The sequence below is a fragment of the Anomaloglossus baeobatrachus genome, chromosome 3 (genome assembly GCF_048569485.1).
Source record: "Anomaloglossus baeobatrachus isolate aAnoBae1 chromosome 3, aAnoBae1.hap1, whole genome shotgun sequence".
Lineage (NCBI taxonomy): Eukaryota > Metazoa > Chordata > Amphibia > Anura > Aromobatidae > Anomaloglossus > Anomaloglossus baeobatrachus.
The window spans coordinates 678102496-678121142 of record NC_134355.1 but is presented as its reverse complement, the minus strand read 5'-3'; the positions used below and the strand labels follow the sequence as shown (position 1 = coordinate 678121142).

The following is an 18647-nucleotide window of genomic DNA, read 5'->3' as shown; positions in this document are numbered from 1 at the left end:
TCCGTGGTATGACTGTCACATGTCAGCGGCCGTCCGGTGACAGCTCCTCCGCGGAATGACTGTCACATGGCAGCTTCCTCCATCAGGAATGAGCGGCTGTCCGGTGACAGCTCCTCCGCAGAATGACTGTCACATGGCAGCTTCCTCCATCAGGAATAAGCGGCTGTCCGGTGACAGCTCCTCCGCAGAATGACTGTCACATGTCAGCTTCCTCCATCAGGAATGAGCGGCTGTCCGGTGACAGCTCCGTGGTATGACTGTCACATGTCAGCGGCCTCCATCAGGAATCAGCGGCTGTCCGGTGACAGCTCCTCCGCGGAATGACTGTCACATGGCAGCTTCCTCCATCAGGAATCAGCGGCTGTCCGGTGACAGAGCTCAGACTCCGTGCAGTATAGTAAAGCAGGACACAAGTGATAATGCTTGAGAAGCCGGTGACTACCTCTAATGGCGGCCATATTGCTTGTCACCCAACTTTCCTAAAATTGGAAAAAAAAAAAAGAACTAAGAAACAAAAGCTGAATTTCTCCCAACATAACAGAGGATGGAGAATCCTTGAAGTCTGACATCTTTTGCGGTTTTCTGATTTCCGATGGACAATCCCTTTAAGTGTCCGTATATAGAACGCAGCCAAACCGGAGCCGCTCCATTCCATGCTAACCATCCCCGAGGGTCAGCCTCCTATTTATACTCAGTGCCCCTCCCCTGATGGTGGGCCGCGGTGCACCGGCCGGCGTGTTATGTAACATGAGGCGGTATTATGTTCCCGCTGGCCGGCGCTCCGCTGATACCATCGTGTATCTTGGCCGCGCTGAGCGACTTGTGATTTATGTAAAACCTGGAATTAATACAGAGCCTATTATTGGCCCGGCAGGACGCCGTCCGCGCACTTTACACACTGCGACCTGTTGCTTGGAACGGTGGCGGCCCCGGTGGCACGCTGCCGAAGAAAACATCCTGCAACAACTGGATTCTATTTACTTAAAGGGACGGCGCTCCATATAAAAGAGGAGGACGAGGGGCGACAAGAAATCATTAAAGAGTCTCGAAAATTCGCATTAGGCCACGTGCAGAGAAAATCTGATTACTCGTCATTTTCAAGGACAATTCTGGCGTCCATTGTATCTGCTTCTGGGAAAGCTGGGTGCTATGAAGCGTGGCTGGCCGACACTACAGCTCTCATCCAGATTTCCTTTGAATGGAAAAGCTGGACAATACTGCCGCTCAGGATCCTAGGAAAGCTGAGTGAAGCCGTATGTGAGGCGTGTTTGTCACATACATTTGCCCCCAAAAATAATCAACTCAAAATAACATATGACAGACGAGGAGGAAGAGTCACCCAGCTTTCCTGGAGGCAAAATAGTCTATGGGAAAGCTGGGTGACAACCAACACAGCCGCCCGCAGAACTTGCCATCTAGTTTTCCCATAGTTCCATATGGCCAATCAGGGATACAATATGCGAGTTTGTATCATTGCATTACTAAGCAGAGCTGCCGTTCAGGATCTTGAGAAAGTTGGGTGACAGCCAACACAGCCTCCAGCAGACCATGCCATCTACTTTTCCTATAGTTACATAACGGCCAATCAGGGATACAATATGCGAGTTTGTATCATTGCATTACTAAGCAGAGCTGCCGTTCAGGATCTTGAGAAAGCTGGGTGACAGCCAACACAGCCGCCAGCAGAACATGCCATCTACTTTACTTTTCCTATAGTTACATACGGCCAATCAGGGATACAATATATGGGTTTGTATCATTGCATTAAGTAAGGAGAACTGCCGTTCAGGATCTTGAGAAAGCTGGGTGAAAGCCAACACAGTCACCCGCAGAACTTGACAACTAGCTTTGCCATACGGCTAATCAGGGATAAAAAGTCTGGGTTTGTATCATTGCATTATTAAGCAGAGCTGCCGTTCAGGATCTTGAGAAAGCTGGGTGACAGCAAACACCGCCGCCTGCAGAACATGCCATCTACTTTTCCCATAGTTCCACACAGCCAATCAGGGATACAAAGTCTGGATTTGACTCACTGCATTACTGGGCAGAGCTGCCGTTCAGTATCTTGAGAAAGCTGGGTGACAGCCAACACAGCCTCCAGCAGACCATGCCATCTAGTTTTCCTGCAGTTCCATATAACCAATCAGGGATACAATATCTGGGTGTGTATCACTGCATTACTAAGCAGAGCTGCCGTTCAGGGTCTTGAGAAAGCTGGGTGACAGGCAGTTTGGCTGCCTACAGAACTTGTCATCTAACTTTCTTAGAGTTGCATATGGCAAATCATGGATGTAAGAACCAGGGTTATTGAGCTATATTACTAAACAGAGCTGCTGTACAGGATCCTGGGAAAGCTGGGTGAAGTCCCCTGGAGGAACTGAGGCTATATTACAAAGTGAAGAAGCAATCGTCTAGATCATCCAACTTTCCTTTCACCCTGAATAGCATACTCTCCAGGATGAGGCACATGAAAGCTGGGTTACAGATAGGAAAACTGTGCAGGAGACATATTTATGGTCACCCAGCTTTCCAGATGATTTATTATCTGTCACCCATCTTTCCCAGAACCCTGAACTGCAAATCTTCCTATTTTGTTGCATGGCCGAACTCATGTAAGATGGGGTCTGGGAAATCTGTAAGAGCTGGTTGTCACCCATCTTTTCCTAAATATGCTGAACTGTCTGGGAAAGCTGGGTGGGAGGGACGACGTCATGACTGATACATGGTTATCGTCACAGGTTACACATATAGATTCATTCTTTGGCTTGGCCTCTGATTGGCTGACAACCAAATCTGGATCTTCAGAAGCATCTTCTGATTGGCTGATGTCTGTATGGAGTAAATCCAGGAATGTCTGATTGTAAGAAAGCTGGGTGACCGCCAATATAACCACCATTACAGCTTCCACATAGGTTTGTATCCAGCTTTCCAATTACCCTGCATAAAAAACAGCCTAAAAATATTCATCTATTTACAAAACTGAAGAAATTTGTAGTTCAGGGTTCTAGGAAAGCTGAGTGACCGAATATAATCCTCCCCCGCTTTACTATCCTCAATCACTAACATAAGCACTGTTACAATAGAGCCTACCCCTAACCCAGCTTTGCCATTCCCCAGCAATCCCTGCTTCTATATAATCACAGGCTGGTTGCCATGCAGGGTTCCAGGAAAGTTGGATTACCCAAAAATACTGTTCCTACATATCCCGTGAGTCTACTTGGAGAAAGCCATGACAACTACTAGGAGTCTAGCCCTCACACGAACCCTAACCCAGCTTTCCCAGGATCCTGAGCAGCACCATTAGTTAGTAATAGAGGACTACGATCCCAGATATTGTGTGTCTGCGGTGTCATATGGATCTATAGAGCATCTAAATGGCAATGTCTATGGGAAGCCATATTGGTAATCACCCAGCTTTCCCAGGATCCTGAGCAGCAGCATTAGTTAGTAATAGAGGACTACAACTCCAGATATCGTGTCTCTGCGGTGTCATAAGCACCTATAGCATATCTAAAAATGGCAGTGTCTGCGGCGGCCATATTGGTAATCACCCAGCTTTCCCAGGATCCCGAGCAGCAGCATTAATTAGTAATACAGGACAAAAATCCCAGATATTGTGTCTCTGCAATGTCATATGGAGCTACAAAAAATCTAAATGGCAAGGTCTACGGGCAGCCATATTGGTAATCACCCAGCTTTTCCATTCCCCAGGAAGAAAAATTCCTGCTTCAATATAATCAGTTTGGTTGCCATGCAGGGTTCCAGGAAAGTTGGATTACCCAAAAATACTGTTCATACTTGTCCCGTGCGTCTATTTGGAGAAATCCATGACAACTACTAGGAGTCTAGCCCTCACACGAACCCTAACCCAGCTTTCCCAGTATCCTGAGCAACAGCATTAGTTAGTAATACAGGACTACAACCAGATATTGTATTGTTGATGTGTCATATGGATTTATAGCACATCTAAATGGCAATGTGTGCAGGCGGCCATATTGGTAATCACCCAGCTTTCCCAGGATCCTGACAAGCAGCTATAATTAGTAATACAGGAATACAACCCCAGATATTGTATTACTAATTATAGCTGCTTGTCCGGATCCTGGGAAAGCTGGGTGATTACCAATATGGCCACCTTTAGGCAGAGACACAATATCTGGGGTTATATTCCTGTGTCTCTGCAGTGCTATATGGAGGTATAGCACATCTAAATGGCAACGTCAGTGGACGGCCATATGGGTAATCACCCAGCTTTCCAAGGATCCTGAGCAGAAGGTTTAATTCGTAACAGGAATACAACCCCATATATTGTGTCTCTGCGCTGCCATATGGATCTATAGCACATGGAAATGGCAATGACCCAGCTTTCCCAGGATCCCGAGCAGCAGCATTAATTAGTAATACATGAATACCACCCCATATATTGTGTCTCTGCGGTGCCATAAGGATCTATAGCGCATGGAAATGGCAAGGTCTGCGGCAGCCATATTGGAAATCACCCAGCTTTCCCAGGCTCCTGAGCAGCAGGTTTAATTCGTACTACAAGAATACAACCCCATATATTGTGTCTCTGCGGTGCCATATGGATCTATAGCACATGGAAATGGCAATCACCCAGCTTTCCCAGGATCCTGAACAGCAGCTATTAGTAATACATGAATACCATCCCATATATTGTGTCTCTACGGTGCCATATGGATCTATAGCACATGGAAATGACAATGTGTATGGGCGGCCATATTGGTAATGACCCAGCTTTCCCAGGGCCTCGATCAGCAGCAATAATTAGTAATACAGGAATACCACCCTAGATATTGTGGGTCTGCGGTGCCATATGGATCTATAGCGCATGTAAATGGCAATGTCAGCGGCGGCCATATTGGTAATCACCCAGCTTTCCCAAGAGCAGATATGTGGGAATTTTTCAGTGATTTAAAGATGCAAACTTACAGGCCCCCAGCTGCCATGTGCATCTACACCACTTGTGTCTACGCCTCTGCTAGAAAGGTGGCGGGAACTACAATGCTCAGCAAGCCTTCCTGCTGGGAGTTGTAGTTCCCCAGTGATGTCAGGCTGCCCTCTTCAGCAGTCCGCTCATGCCGGCCGCCAGGCACAGAGCCTCGTAGAGCAGATCCTTACAAGACACGGGAGGCCCCGGCCTCCTCCCTCTCTCTGGCTCCCGCTCCTTTTCCCTTGGCAAGAAAATGGCAGGATCCCGCCACATCCATGCCAGGGCGGTGCGTGCCAACTGTACGTCCCCTGGAAGCCGCCCAGGGCTGGCGGCCTCTGCCTTAAAAAACATTAGCCCCATACTTTAAATAACAGGATCCCTGCGAGCGGGAAGCGTCTCCTGAAGACGAGGACATGGCTCCTCCGGCCTCCTCGGCTGGCGGAGAAACCAGCCTAGTACGAGGCTGCACAGTAGCATCACAACAGCGCAGCACTGCCAAAAAGCGAGGAGGGCGGCGGAAAGATGAATGGAGGGAGCAGCCGGAAGACGGCCCGCAGGGGAAGTGGTACTGTGCCTGACAACTATGAGAAGGGGTACTGTGCCTGACAACTGTGAGAAGGGGTACTGTGCCTGACACCTGTGAGAAGGGGTACTGTGCCTGACAACTATGAGAAGGGGTACTGTGCCTGACAACTATGAGAAGAGGTACTGTGCCTGACAACTGTGAGAAGGGGTACTGTGCCTGACAACTGTGAGAAGTGGTACTGTGCCTGACAACTGTGAGAAGGGGTACTGTGCCTGACAACTATGAGAAGGGGTACTGTGCCTGACAACTATGAGAAGAGGTACTGTGCCTGACAACTGTGAGAAGGGGTACTGTGCCTGACAACTGTGAGAAGGGGTACTGTGCCTGACAACTGTGAGAAGCGGTACTGTGCCTGACAACTATGAGAAGGGGTACTGTGCCTGACAACTATGAGAAGGGGTACTGTGCCTGACAACTGTGAGAAGGGGTACTGTGCCTGACAACTGTGAGAAGCGGTACTGTGCCTGACAACTATGAGAAGGGGTACTGTGCCTGACAACTATGAGAAGGGGTACTGTGCCTGACAACTATGAGAAGGGGTACTGTGCCTGACAACTATGAGAAGGGGTACTGTGCCTGACAACTGTGAGAAGGGGTACTGTGCCTGACAACTGTGAGAAGGGGTACTGTGCCTGACAACTATGAGAAGGGGTACTGTGCCTGACAACTATGAGAAGGGGTACTGTGCCTGACAACTGTTAGAAGGGGTACTGTGCCTGACAACTGTGAGAAGTGGTACTGTGCCTGACAACTGTGAGAAGGGGTACTGTGCCTGACAACTGTGAGAAGTGGAACTGTGCCTGACAACTGTGAGAAGTGGAACTGTGCCTGACAACTGTGAGAAGTGGTACTGTGCCTGACAACTATGAGAAGGGGTACTGTGCCTGACAACTATGAGAAGGGGTACTGTGCCTGACAACTATGAGAAGGGGTACTGTGCCTGACAACTGTGAGAAGGGGTACTGTGCCTGACAACTGTGAGAAGTGGTACTGTGCCGGACAACTGTGAGAAGGGGTACTGTGCCTGACAACTGTGAGAAGTGGTACTTGTGCCTGACAACTGTGAGAAGTGGAACTGTGCCTGACAACTGTGAGAAGTGGAACTGTGCCTGACAACTATGAGAAGGGGTACTGTGCCTGACAACTGTGAGAAGGGGTACTGTGCCTGACAACTGTGAGAAGGGGTACTGTGCCTGACAACTGTGAGAAGTGGAACTGTGCCTGACAACTGTGAGAAGGGGTACTGTGCCTGACAACTGTGAGAAGGGGTACTGTGCCTGACAACTGTGAGAAGCGGTACTGTGCCTGACAACTATGAGAAGGGGTACTGTGCCTGACAACTATGAGAAGGGGTACTGTGCCTGACAACTGTGAGAAGGGGTACTGTGCCTGACAACTGTGAGAAGCGGTACTGTGCCTGACAACTATGAGAAGGGGTACTGTGCCTGACAACTATGAGAAGGGGTACTGTGCCTGACAACTATGAGAAGGGGTACTGTGCCTGACAACTATGAGAAGGGGTACTGTGCCTGACAACTGTGAGAAGGGGTACTGTGCCTGACAACTGTGAGAAGGGGTACTGTGCCTGACAACTATGAGAAGGGGTACTGTGCCTGACAACTATGAGAAGGGGTACTGTGCCTGACAACTGTTAGAAGGGGTACTGTGCCTGACAACTGTGAGAAGTGGTACTGTGCCTGACAACTGTGAGAAGGGGTACTGTGCCTGACAACTGTGAGAAGTGGAACTGTGCCTGACAACTGTGAGAAGTGGAACTGTGCCTGACAACTGTGAGAAGTGGTACTGTGCCTGACAACTATGAGAAGGGGTACTGTGCCTGACAACTATGAGAAGGGGTACTGTGCCTGACAACTATGAGAAGGGGTACTGTGCCTGACAACTGTGAGAAGGGGTACTGTGCCTGACAACTGTGAGAAGTGGTACTGTGCCGGACAACTGTGAGAAGGGGTACTGTGCCTGACAACTGTGAGAAGTGGTACTTGTGCCTGACAACTGTGAGAAGTGGAACTGTGCCTGACAACTGTGAGAAGTGGAACTGTGCCTGACAACTATGAGAAGGGGTACTGTGCCTGACAACTGTGAGAAGGGGTACTGTGCCTGACAACTGTGAGAAGGGGTACTGTGCCTGACAACTGTGAGAAGTGGAACTGTGCCTGACAACTGTGAGAAGTGGTACTGTGCCTGACAACTGTGAGAAGCGGTACTGTGCCTGACACCTGTGAGAAGCGGTACTGTGCCTGACACCTGTGAGAAGCGGTACTGTGCCTGACACCTGTGAGAAGCGGTACTGTGCCTGACAACTGTGAGAAGCGGTACTGTGCCTGACAACTGTGAGAAGGGGTACTGTGCCTGACACCTGTGAGAAGCGGTACTGTGCCTGACACCTGTGAGAAGCGGTACTGTGCCTGACACCTGTGAGAAGCGGTACTGTGCCTGACAACTGTGAGAAGCGGTACTGTGCCTGACAACTGTGAGAAGCGGTACTGTGCCTGACAACTGTGAGAAGCGGTACTGTGCCTGACACCTGTGAGAAGCGGTACTGTGCCTGACACCTGTGAGAAGCGGTACTGTGCCTGACAACTGTGAGAAGCGGTACTGTGCCTGACAACTGTGAGAAGGGGTACTGTGCCTGACAACTGTGAGAAGGGGTACTGTGCCTGACAACTGTGAGAAGGGGTACTGTGCCTGACAACTGTGAGAAGTGGAACTGTGCCTGACAACTGTGAGAAGTGGAACTGTGCCTGACAACTGTGAGAAGTGGTACTGTGCCTGACAACTATGAGAAGGGGTACTGTGCCTGACAACTATGAGAAGGGGTACTGTGCCTGACAACTATGAGAAGGGGTACTGTGCCTGACAACTGTGAGAAGGGGTACTGTGCCTGACAACTGTGAGAAGTGGTACTGTGCCGGACAACTGTGAGAAGGGGTACTGTGCCTGACAACTGTGAGAAGTGGTACTTGTGCCTGACAACTGTGAGAAGTGGAACTGTGCCTGACAACTGTGAGAAGTGGAACTGTGCCTGACAACTATGAGAAGCGGTACTGTGCCTGACAACTGTGAGAAGCGGTACTGTGCCTGACAACTGTGAGAAGCGGTACTGTGCCTGACAACTGTGAGAAGCGGTACTGTGCCTGACACCTGTGAGAAGCGGTACTGTGCCTGACACCTGTGAGAAGCGGTACTGTGCCTGACAACTGTGAGAAGCGGTACTGTGCCTGACAACTGTGAGAAGGGGTACTGTGCCTGACAACTGTGAGAAGGGGTACTGTGCCTGACAACTGTGAGAAGTGGTACTGTGCCTGACAACTGTGAGAAGTGGTACTGTGCCTGACAACTGTGAGAAGTGGTACTGTGCCTGACAACTATGAGAAGTGGTACTGTGCCTGACAACTATGAGAAGTGGTACTGTGCCTGACAACTGTGAGAAGTGGTACTGTGCCTGACAACTGTGAGAAGTGGTACTGTGCCTGACAACTGTGAGAAGTGGTACTGTGCCTGACAACTGTGAGAAGTGGTACTGTGCCTGAGAACTATGAGAAGTGGTACTGTGCCTGACAACTGTGAGAAGTGGTACTGTGCCTGACAACTGTGAGAAGTGGTACTGTGCCTGACAACTGTGAGAAGTGGTACTGTGCCTGACAACTGTGAGAAGTGGTACTGTGCCTGACACCTATGAGAAGGGGTACTGTGCCTGACACCTATGAGAAGTGGTACTGTGCCTGACAATTACACCCTATATAATATGGGGAGTAGTACTGTGCTGGGTCTATAGATACAGGATAAAATGCCCTGAGAATTATAAGGGAAGAATTTGGAGATGTCACTGTTATGGGGGATCTATGGATGACGCTCTGTTATGGGGGATCTATGGATGAGGCTGTTATGGGGGATCTGTGGAGGATGCTCTGTTATGGGGGATCTGTGGATGACGCCCTGTTATGGGGGATCTGTGGATGACACCCTGTTATGGGGGATCTGTGGATGACGCCCTGTTATGGGGGATCTGTGGATGACGCCCTGTTATGGGGGATCTGTGGATGACGCCCTGTTATGGGGGATCTGTGGATGACGCCCTGTTATGGGGGATCTGTGGAGGACGCTCTGTTATGGGGGATCTGTGGATGACGCTCTATTATGGGGGATCTGTGGAGGACGCTTTGTTATGGGGGATCTGTGGAGGACGCTCTGTTATGGGGGATCTGTGGATGAGGCTCTGTTATGGGGGATCTGTGGAGGACGCTCTGTTATGGGGGATCTGTGGATGAGGCTCTGTTATGGGGGGATCTGTGGATGAGGCTCTGTTATGGGGGATCTGTGGATGATGCCCTGTTATGGGGGATCTGTGGATGACGCCCTGTTATGGGGGATCTGTGGAGGACGCCCTGTTATGGGGGATCTGTGGATGAGGCTCTGTTATGGGGGATCTGTGGATGAGGCTCTGTTATGGGGGATCTGTGGAGGACGCTCTGTTATGGGGGATCTGTGGAGGACGCTCTGTTATGGGGGATCTGTGGAGGACGCTCTGTTATGGGGGATCTGTGGAGGACGCTTTGTTATGGGGGATCTGTGGAGGACGCTTTGTTATGGGGGATCTGTGGAGGACGCTCTTATGGGGGATCTGTGGATGAGGCTCTGTTATGGGGGGGATCTGTGGATGAGGCTCTGTTATGGGGGGATCTGTGGATGAGGCTCTGTTATGGGGGATCTGTGGATGAGGCCCTGTTATGGGGGATCTGTGGATGATGCTCTATTATGGGGGATCTGTGGATGCCGCTCTGTTATGGGGGATCTGTGGAGGACACTCTGTTATGGGGGATCTGTGGATGACGCTCTGTTATGGGGGATCTGTGGAGGACACTCTGTTATGGGGGATCTGTGGAGGACGCTCTGTTATGGGGGATCTGTGGAGGACGCTCTGTTATTGGGGATCTGTGGATGAAGCTCTGTTATGGGGGATCTGTGGATGACGCTCTGTTATGAGGGATCTGTGGATGCCGCTCTGTTATGGGGGATCTGTGGAGGACGCTCTGTTATTGGGGATCTGTGGATGAAGCTCTGATATGGGGGATCTGTGGATGACGCTCTGTTATGGGGGATCTGTGGAGGACGCTCTGTTATGGGGGATCTGTGGAGGACGCTCTATTATGGGGGATCTGTGGATGAGGCTCTGTTATGGGGGATCTGTGGATGAGGCTCTGTTATGGGGGATCTGTGGATGAGGCCCTGTTATGGGGGATCTGTGGAGGAGGCCATGTTATGGGGGATCTGTGGATGAGGCTCTGTTATGGGGGGGATCTGTGGATGAGGCTCTGTTATGGGGGATCTGTGGATGAGGCCCTGTTATGGGGGATCTGTGGATGATGCTCTATTATGGGGGATCTGTGGATGATGCTCTATTATGGGGGATCTGTGGATGCCGCTCTGTTATGGGGGATCTGTGGAGGACACTCTGTTATGGGGGATCTGTGGATGACGCTCTGTTATGGGGGATCTGTGGAGGACACTCTGTTATGGGGGATCTGTGGAGGACGCTCTGTTATGGGGGATCTGTGGATGACGCTCTGTTATGGGGGATCTGTGGAGGACGCTCTGTTATGGGGGATCTGTGGATGACGCTCTGTTATGGGGGATCTGTGGATGTCACTGTTATAGGGCAATGTGGTGTTTATATTGCCTGTGGCAGATTTGGGGGCTCTGGCTGGGTCATTTTGGGGGGTCCCTTTGCCGGTCCTATGGGAACAGGGACTAATAAGTGTCACATTTCTTTGATCACAATAATTGGAAAGCAGAGATGAAGCCTCCATAAATCCGGCGGGGTCACTGCCGGTCGGGGCGCCGGGTCAGGGTCCGGAGGTCGTGGCCTGACAACCAGGAGCGGCGCCAGGCGTTGGTGTGACATTATAACGAGCCCCTCCATATGGCGGCACAGATGCGGGGGAAGGTCAGTGGTCGGCCATGTTGCCAGCCCTCCGGCCAAATCTGATGTTAATAAACTAAGAGTAAATCCATTTTTGCTCTCCCCTCTGGTGAGGATGGCGGGCGGCCAGGGGAGGATGGCGGGCGTCCAGGGGAGGATGGCGGGCGTCCAGGGGAGGATGGCGGGCGGCCAGGGGAGGATGGCGGGCGGCCAGGGGAGGATGGCGGGCGGCCAGGGGAGGATGGCGGGCGGCCAGGGGAGCACCAGCTGCGGCGGCTCCTCCTACGGGTTATCGGCCTGATGCTCGGACGCCTTTGGAAACATTCACTTTCTATAGAAAACAGTGCGGTGCCAGCACCGCCGCTCATTAATAAAGTAATCCGCTCTGGCAGAAAACAGCAGCTCCTGGGGGGCAAACAGCGGGCAAAGCGGGCACACAACACCCGGCCCCCTGACCGTGCCGAGCCACGAGCCCACAGCCGAGGAGGACTACAACCCCCAGCAACTGATATGCCAAGCAAAAACTGCAGAACTACAACTCCCAGCATCCTGCTCAGTGCAAAAACTGCAGAACTACAACTCCCAGCATGCACAAGGCATTGCCCAGTCTCCTTACAGCCAAATTATTTTGTAGTGCTTGCAGAACTACAGCTCTCAGCAAACCCTCAGAGGCCAAAGCCTATCACAGTGCAATCTTGAATCTAAAGGAAATGGCAATGTAGTAATTACAGAACTACAACTCCCAGCACACCTCAACAATAAAATCGAGTGCTCGGTGCAGTCATAGGCTATGTGCGCACGTCGCGTAAAAACATGCAGTTACGCTGCGCTTTGTAGCGCAGCGTAACTGCATGCGTCCTGCGTCCCGTGCACAGTCTATGGAGACTGTGCAGGGGCCGTGCGCACGTGGCGTTTAAGAGCGCAGCGCTTCGGCTACTGCCGAAGCGCTGCGCAAAAAGAAGTGACATGTCACTTCTTTCCTGCGCTTTGCCGGCAGCTCCCGCTCTGTCTATGGCAGGAGCTGCAGGCAGAGCGCATGGAATCGGCGCTCACTACGGACATTTCTGCAGCGATCTAAAGCGCACATGTGCTCTTCAGATCGCTGCAGAAATTTCTGCAGGGCTTGTACGCAACGTGCGCACATAGCCTTATAGGCAAACCGCTTCCTGGTCATTGTTGGACTGCAAGTCTCAGCATGTTCTGCAAAATGCTTCACATCCTGATGTGCAGTTTAACATTCAGTGCAATCATACAACAGAACCAAATACAATATGCATAGTGGGACTACAAGTCTCAGCATAACCCATCATCAAAAGGCCTTGTACATCACAGCAATCTAATTATATTCCACTAATCTCTGACTGTGACTTCCTTCAGGATCAGTGCTCTCCTCTCCTGAAATCCTCTGTGCTGCTGAGGGACTGTGCCTTCCTCTATGTATCTCTGTGATCTCCTATAAGATCAGCGCTCTCCTCTCCTGAAATCCTCTGTGCTGCTGGGACCTGCCCCTTCCTCTATGTATCTCTGTGTCCTTCTATAAGATCAGCGCTCTCATCTCCTGAAATCCTCTGTGCTGCTGGGACCTGCTCCTTCCTCTGTATCTCTGTGACCTCCTTCAGGATCAGCGCTCTCCTCTCCTGAAATACTCTGTGCTGCTGGGTCCTGCTCCTTCCTCTGTATCTCTGTGACCTCCTTCAGGATCAGCGCTCTCCTCTCCTGAAATACTCTGTGCTGCTGGGACCTGCTCCTTCCTCTATGATTTCCTATAAGATCAGTGCTCTCCTCTCCTGAAATACTCTGTGCTGCTGCAGGACCTGCTCCTTCCTCTATGTATCTCTGTGACCTCCTATAAGATCAGTGCTCTCCTTTCCTGAAATCCTCTGTGCTGCTGAAGGAACCTGCTCCCTATCTCTTAGCCTGTGACCTCTCACAAGCCAATCACACTACCCTCCTGAAATACTCTGTGCTGCTGAAGGAACCTGCACTGCTTAGCAAATCTGACTCTGTGACCTGTGATATCAGTGCACACTTCTCCTGAAATCCTCTGTGCTGCTGACTCTGGCCAGTCCCTGCTCCCACCATGCTCTCCAATTAGAGCTGATTTACAGCGAGTGCAGGGAACGTTCCAAGAACTCCTGGAGATCCTCAGCCAATTTGCAACCAGATAGCGCAGCCTGCGGCAGGAAGCTTCTGGACGTATCGCTAAGTGCCTAAGTGTTTATTCACAGCCGCCTGTGTGCGGACACCATACACAACAGCAGCATTTTCAGCATAAACCGCCCACCAGGGGGCGCCGCGCTGTACATTTAACCATAAAGAACAAGCAGCCGGGCTGAGACTCAGAACACACACATTATAATTGTATTTGTACTTTTCCCGTTCCTGGAAAGCTGGGTGACTACCAATATGGCCGTCTGAGCCCCTTAACACTAGAAGTCCCAGAGAGGGGTCATTTAACATTTCTACCATTGGAACCCTATGGAGCTCGAAATTCCTGGGACTTCTAGTGTTAATGCCCCATTGTACAATCTGGGGATATCGCTACAGATTTGTCATTCGGGAGCTTCAGAAAGTTGGGTTAGTAGCTGGAATGGTGCCTATATTGTTTGTCACTCAGCTTTCCCAGGAATGCATTGACCTAACAGTCAGCTGAATAATATATATGCAGAATATAACTTCATAGGCGTGCAAATTTTAATGTGGACTGGCCCTTTAAGACTTAAAGGGATTTTCCATTTTTTAAATGTTGCATAAAAGAAAACGTTCTGCAGCTTTCTGCTTCAATTTGATGCCATTTGCAAGATCTCTGCTTGCTGTCAGAAGTGACTGACGCATTGTAGCAAACCAGCGGCGAGATCGATACCATTAATGTCCACACTGGATACAATGGTATCTACTATATATTTGGAGTCTGTGAAGTGAAGAGGTTTTCATTCACTGACAACAAGCAGATTTTTTTTTTCTAGAATTGAAACAGAAAGTATATTAGAAAGTTGTACCTAAAAGTGGAAAGTCCCTTGAAGGAAAAGGGGGTGGAGCTTAGCCCTGCCCCGCCCACATGACCCTTACCTTGCTTCTTCTTCTTCAGCTGCTGGATCTGGTCCATCCTCTTGATCAGGATTTTGCATTTGTCCGGTTTCACGCTGAAGCTGTCGATGTCCCCGATGTTGGCGGACAGAAGCTCGGCCAGCTCCTCCAGGTATTTGTTTTCTTGCTCTCGCCGCCGCTTTTCATTGCTGCGAGAAAAAAGGAAGAAAATTGTGTAAAAACAAAAGGAGAATACCTGGATCCCGCCAGCGCATGTGTTGTAAATATCGCCGCAATTTTTCAGGCAACGTTTTATAAAATTGCTGCAAAAAAAAAAAAAAATCACGTTGCGAAACCCGACCCGACCGAAACCGTTCACACTGATCTGGAGATCTTAGGAATCAGTGATCATGTCCCTAAGATCAGACGCCTCCTCTGAAACGCTCTGTGCTGCTGTGAGGACCCTGCTCAAAATCAAAGTGTGGGGGGGGGGGCAAAAATAAACAAACAGTCAGAATCCATGCAAGGAATTTTAAAAACTTCTATCTGCACACAAAAATGTTATGCCTATGTTCACATGTTGCGGGTTTTTTTTTTTTGCAGCTTCAAGCAGATATTTATTTGCGTAAAACCAATGAAAAAAACATGCATAAAAATGCAACATGTGAATATAGTCATAATCTGCACCAAATACACAGCAAAAATGCAACATGTGAACAGTCAATCTGCACCAAAACCTCAAAAGATACGTGTGAATATGGTCAGAATCTGCACCAAAAATGCAGAAAAATACAGCATGCGAAAAGTCATAATTTGCCCTAAAAAGCAGAAAAAATGCAGCAAAAATGCGGAAAAAATGCAGCATGTGAACAGTCATAATCTGCAGCAAAAACACAGGAAAAATGCCACATGTGAACACAGTCATAATCTGCAGCAAAAATGCTACATGTGAACAGTCATAATCTGCAGCAAAAATGCTACATGTGAACAGTCATAATCTGCAGCAAAAACACAGGAAAAATGCCACATGTTAACACAGTCATAATCTGAAGCAAAAATGAAGCATGTGAACAGTCATAATCTGTACCAAAAACAGCAAAAATGCAACATGTGAATATAGTCATAATCTGCACCAAAAATGAAGCATGTGAACAGTCATAATCTGCACCAAAAACTCAGAAAAAATATGTGTGAACACAGTCATAATCTGCACCAAAAACAAAGCAAAAATACAGCATGTGAACATTGTCATAATCTGCACCAAAAATGCAGAAAAATACAGCAGGTAAACAGTTATAATCTTCCCCAAAAACGCAGCAAAAATGCTACATGTGCACATTGTCATACACTGCACCAAAAATGTAGAAAAAAAATGCAACATGTGAAAAGTCATAATCTGCACCAAAAATTCAGCATGTGAACACAGTCATAATCTGCCCCCCCCCCCCCAAAAAAAACAAACCTGCTCTCAGCAGTAGAAAAGCTGTCTTTTTTGTTGTATTTTTTTTGCCGTTTTATTGCTGCATTTTTGCTGTGTTTGTTGCTGCCTTTTTGATCTGGTATTTGCTGCTTTTTTTGCAGCTTTTTTGCTGCATTTTTTGCTGTTTTTGGCGTGTTTTTACAGTGCTTTTTGCTGCATTTTTAGCTACTTTTTGCTGCCTTTTGGTGTGTTTTTGCGGCATTTTTGCGGTGTATCTTTCCTTCTTTTTGGTGTGTTTTTGCAGTGCTTTTTTTGCTGTTTTTGGTGTGTTTTTACAGTGCTTTTTGCTGCATTTTTTGCTGCTTTTTTGCTGTGTTTGTTGTTACCTTTTTGCTCTGGTATTTGCTGCTTTTTTCGCTGCATTTTTTGCTGTTTTTGGTGTGTTTTTACAGTGCTTTTTGCTGCATTTTTTGCTGTGTTTGTTGCTACCTTTTTGCTCTGGTATTTGCTGCTTTTTTTGCTGCATTTTTTGCTGTTTTTGGTGTGTTTTTACAGTGCTTTTTGCTGCATTTTTTGCTGTGTATCTTTGCTGCTTTTTGGTGTGTTTTTGCAGTGCTTTTTCCTGCATGTTTTGCTGCTTTTTCTTGAATTTTTTATTGTGTTTTTGTTGCATTTTTACTGCGTTTCTTTGCGTATCATTAGTCTATAGTACATGTTTAAATAAAGTTAAATGCATTCACCATAAAAGCAGCAAAAACACAGAAAAAAACCAGCAAAAAAGGCACCTGCGTATATTCACCCTCGGTTTCAATGGTGAGAAAAGCAGCAAAAACCCTGAAAGAGTTGACATGGAAAAAAAAAAAAAAAAAAAAAAGGTCTGTGTGCAGAAGATTTCTGGAATCTCATAGGTTTTTATTTGCATTTATTGACATAAAATCAATGATAAAAAAATGCAAAAAATACATGTTTATGCTTATTTGTTGTTGCTAGTTCATTTCTGTACTATTAAGAAACATCTTAAATAAAGAATTTACAAAAAAAAAATAAAATGCAAAAAAATTAAAACCAGTGAAACCGCAGCGTGTGAACATAGCCTCACATGTAAAAAATAATGCCACCATTCACTGACATCTATGGGAGATGCTGAAAAGGTGTAAAAAGGAGTAAAAAGAAAATTTAATTCCTAGATTCCGACTGTAGATTCACCCAGCGGTGAGCGGCAGAGAGCGAGGGGAGGGCGTCCTTCATGGAAGAGAACCTCTTATCCTAATGGCCGCGTTCATCCTCATCGTGCAATGACAGGGTAATTATATCACCGGCAGGTAAGTGGCGCGGCTGGTAATTGTCAGCACAGGTCGGCCACATGGGCTCCTCGTGTTACACATATTCTAGTGACCCACTTCTTCTGCCGCGCAGCCTCATTTATGTAATGCCACTAACGAGTTCAATTACATGACACATTTACTGTGGGCGCCAGGAGATCGCGCACCATAGAGAAGGTCACGCCGCAGGGTCGGCCACCGCTCAATAACCGCACCAGGCAATATTATGAAACCATCAGGGAAGTAGGTTAGAAAATAACCAAAAAGAAAAAACACCCTTGAAGGAATTCTCTGCCTGGTTTTACAAAAATCTGATTAATAGGTCCGGAAGCCACTGGTGCGCGGAGTCCTGCCTGACCCGCCAGTGCCCTTCCTAGAGTAGAGTTATCAAAGCCAGATTGATGCTGGGGACTCTGCATTCCCAATATATAGAACGGTTACATTGTGTCCATAGCACTAGTAATCAGATTCCTAGAGCGGAAGGCATGAGTAATCGAAGCCAGATTGATGCTGGGGACTCTGCATTCCCAATATATAGAACGGTTACATTGTGTCCATAGCACTAGTAATCAGATTCCTAGAGCGGAAGGCATGAGTAATCAAAGCCAGATTGATGCTGGGGACTCTGCATTCCCAATATATAGAACGGTTACATTGTGTCCATAGCACTAGTAATCAGATTCCTAGAGCGGAAGGCATGAGTAATCGAAGCCAGATTGATGCTGGGGACTCTGCATTCCCAATATATAGAACGGTTACATTGTGTCCATAGCACTAGTAATCAGATTCCTAGAGCGGAAGGCATGAGTAATCAAAGCCAGATTGATGCTGGGGACTCTGCATTCCCAATATATAGAACGGTTACATTGTGTCCATAGCACTAGTAATCAGATTCCTAGAGCGGAAGGCATGAGTAATCGAAGCCAGATTGATGCTGGGGACTCTGCACTCCCAATATACAGAACTGTGTCCATAGCACTGGTAATCAGATTCCTAGAGCGGAAGGCATGAGTAATCAAAGCCAGATTGATGCTGGGGACTCTGCATTCCCAATATATAAAATGGTTACATTGTGCCCATAGCACTAGTAATCAGATTCCTAGAGCGGAAGGCATCAATAATCGAAGCCAGATTGATGCTGGGGACTCTGCATTCTCAATATACAGAACGGTGTCCATAGCACTAGTAATCAGATTCCTAGAGCGGAAGGCATCAATAATCGAAGCCAGATTGATGCTGGTGACTCTGCACTCCCAATATACAGAACTGTGTCCATAGCACTAGTAATCAGATTCCTAGAGCAAAAGGCATCAGTAATCAAAGCCAGATTGATGCAGGCAACTCTGCATTCCCAATATACAGAATGGTTACATTGTGTCCATAGCACTAGTAATCAGATT

General features: G+C 48.2%; 1 protein-coding gene across 6 annotated transcripts in view; it reads right to left on the bottom strand.

Annotated features, from left to right (window-relative positions):
- NCOA1 (nuclear receptor coactivator 1) overlaps positions 1–18647 on the bottom strand; it is a 406646-nt gene that overhangs the window by 84075 nt on the left and 303924 nt on the right. For all 6 annotated transcript variants that reach the window (XM_075341274.1, XM_075341275.1, XM_075341273.1 and 3 more), the window contains one exon: positions 14548–14714. In XM_075341274.1, the coding sequence (XP_075197389.1) occupies positions 14548–14714 (167 nt within the window). The remainder of the gene's footprint in view (positions 1–14547; positions 14715–18647) is intronic.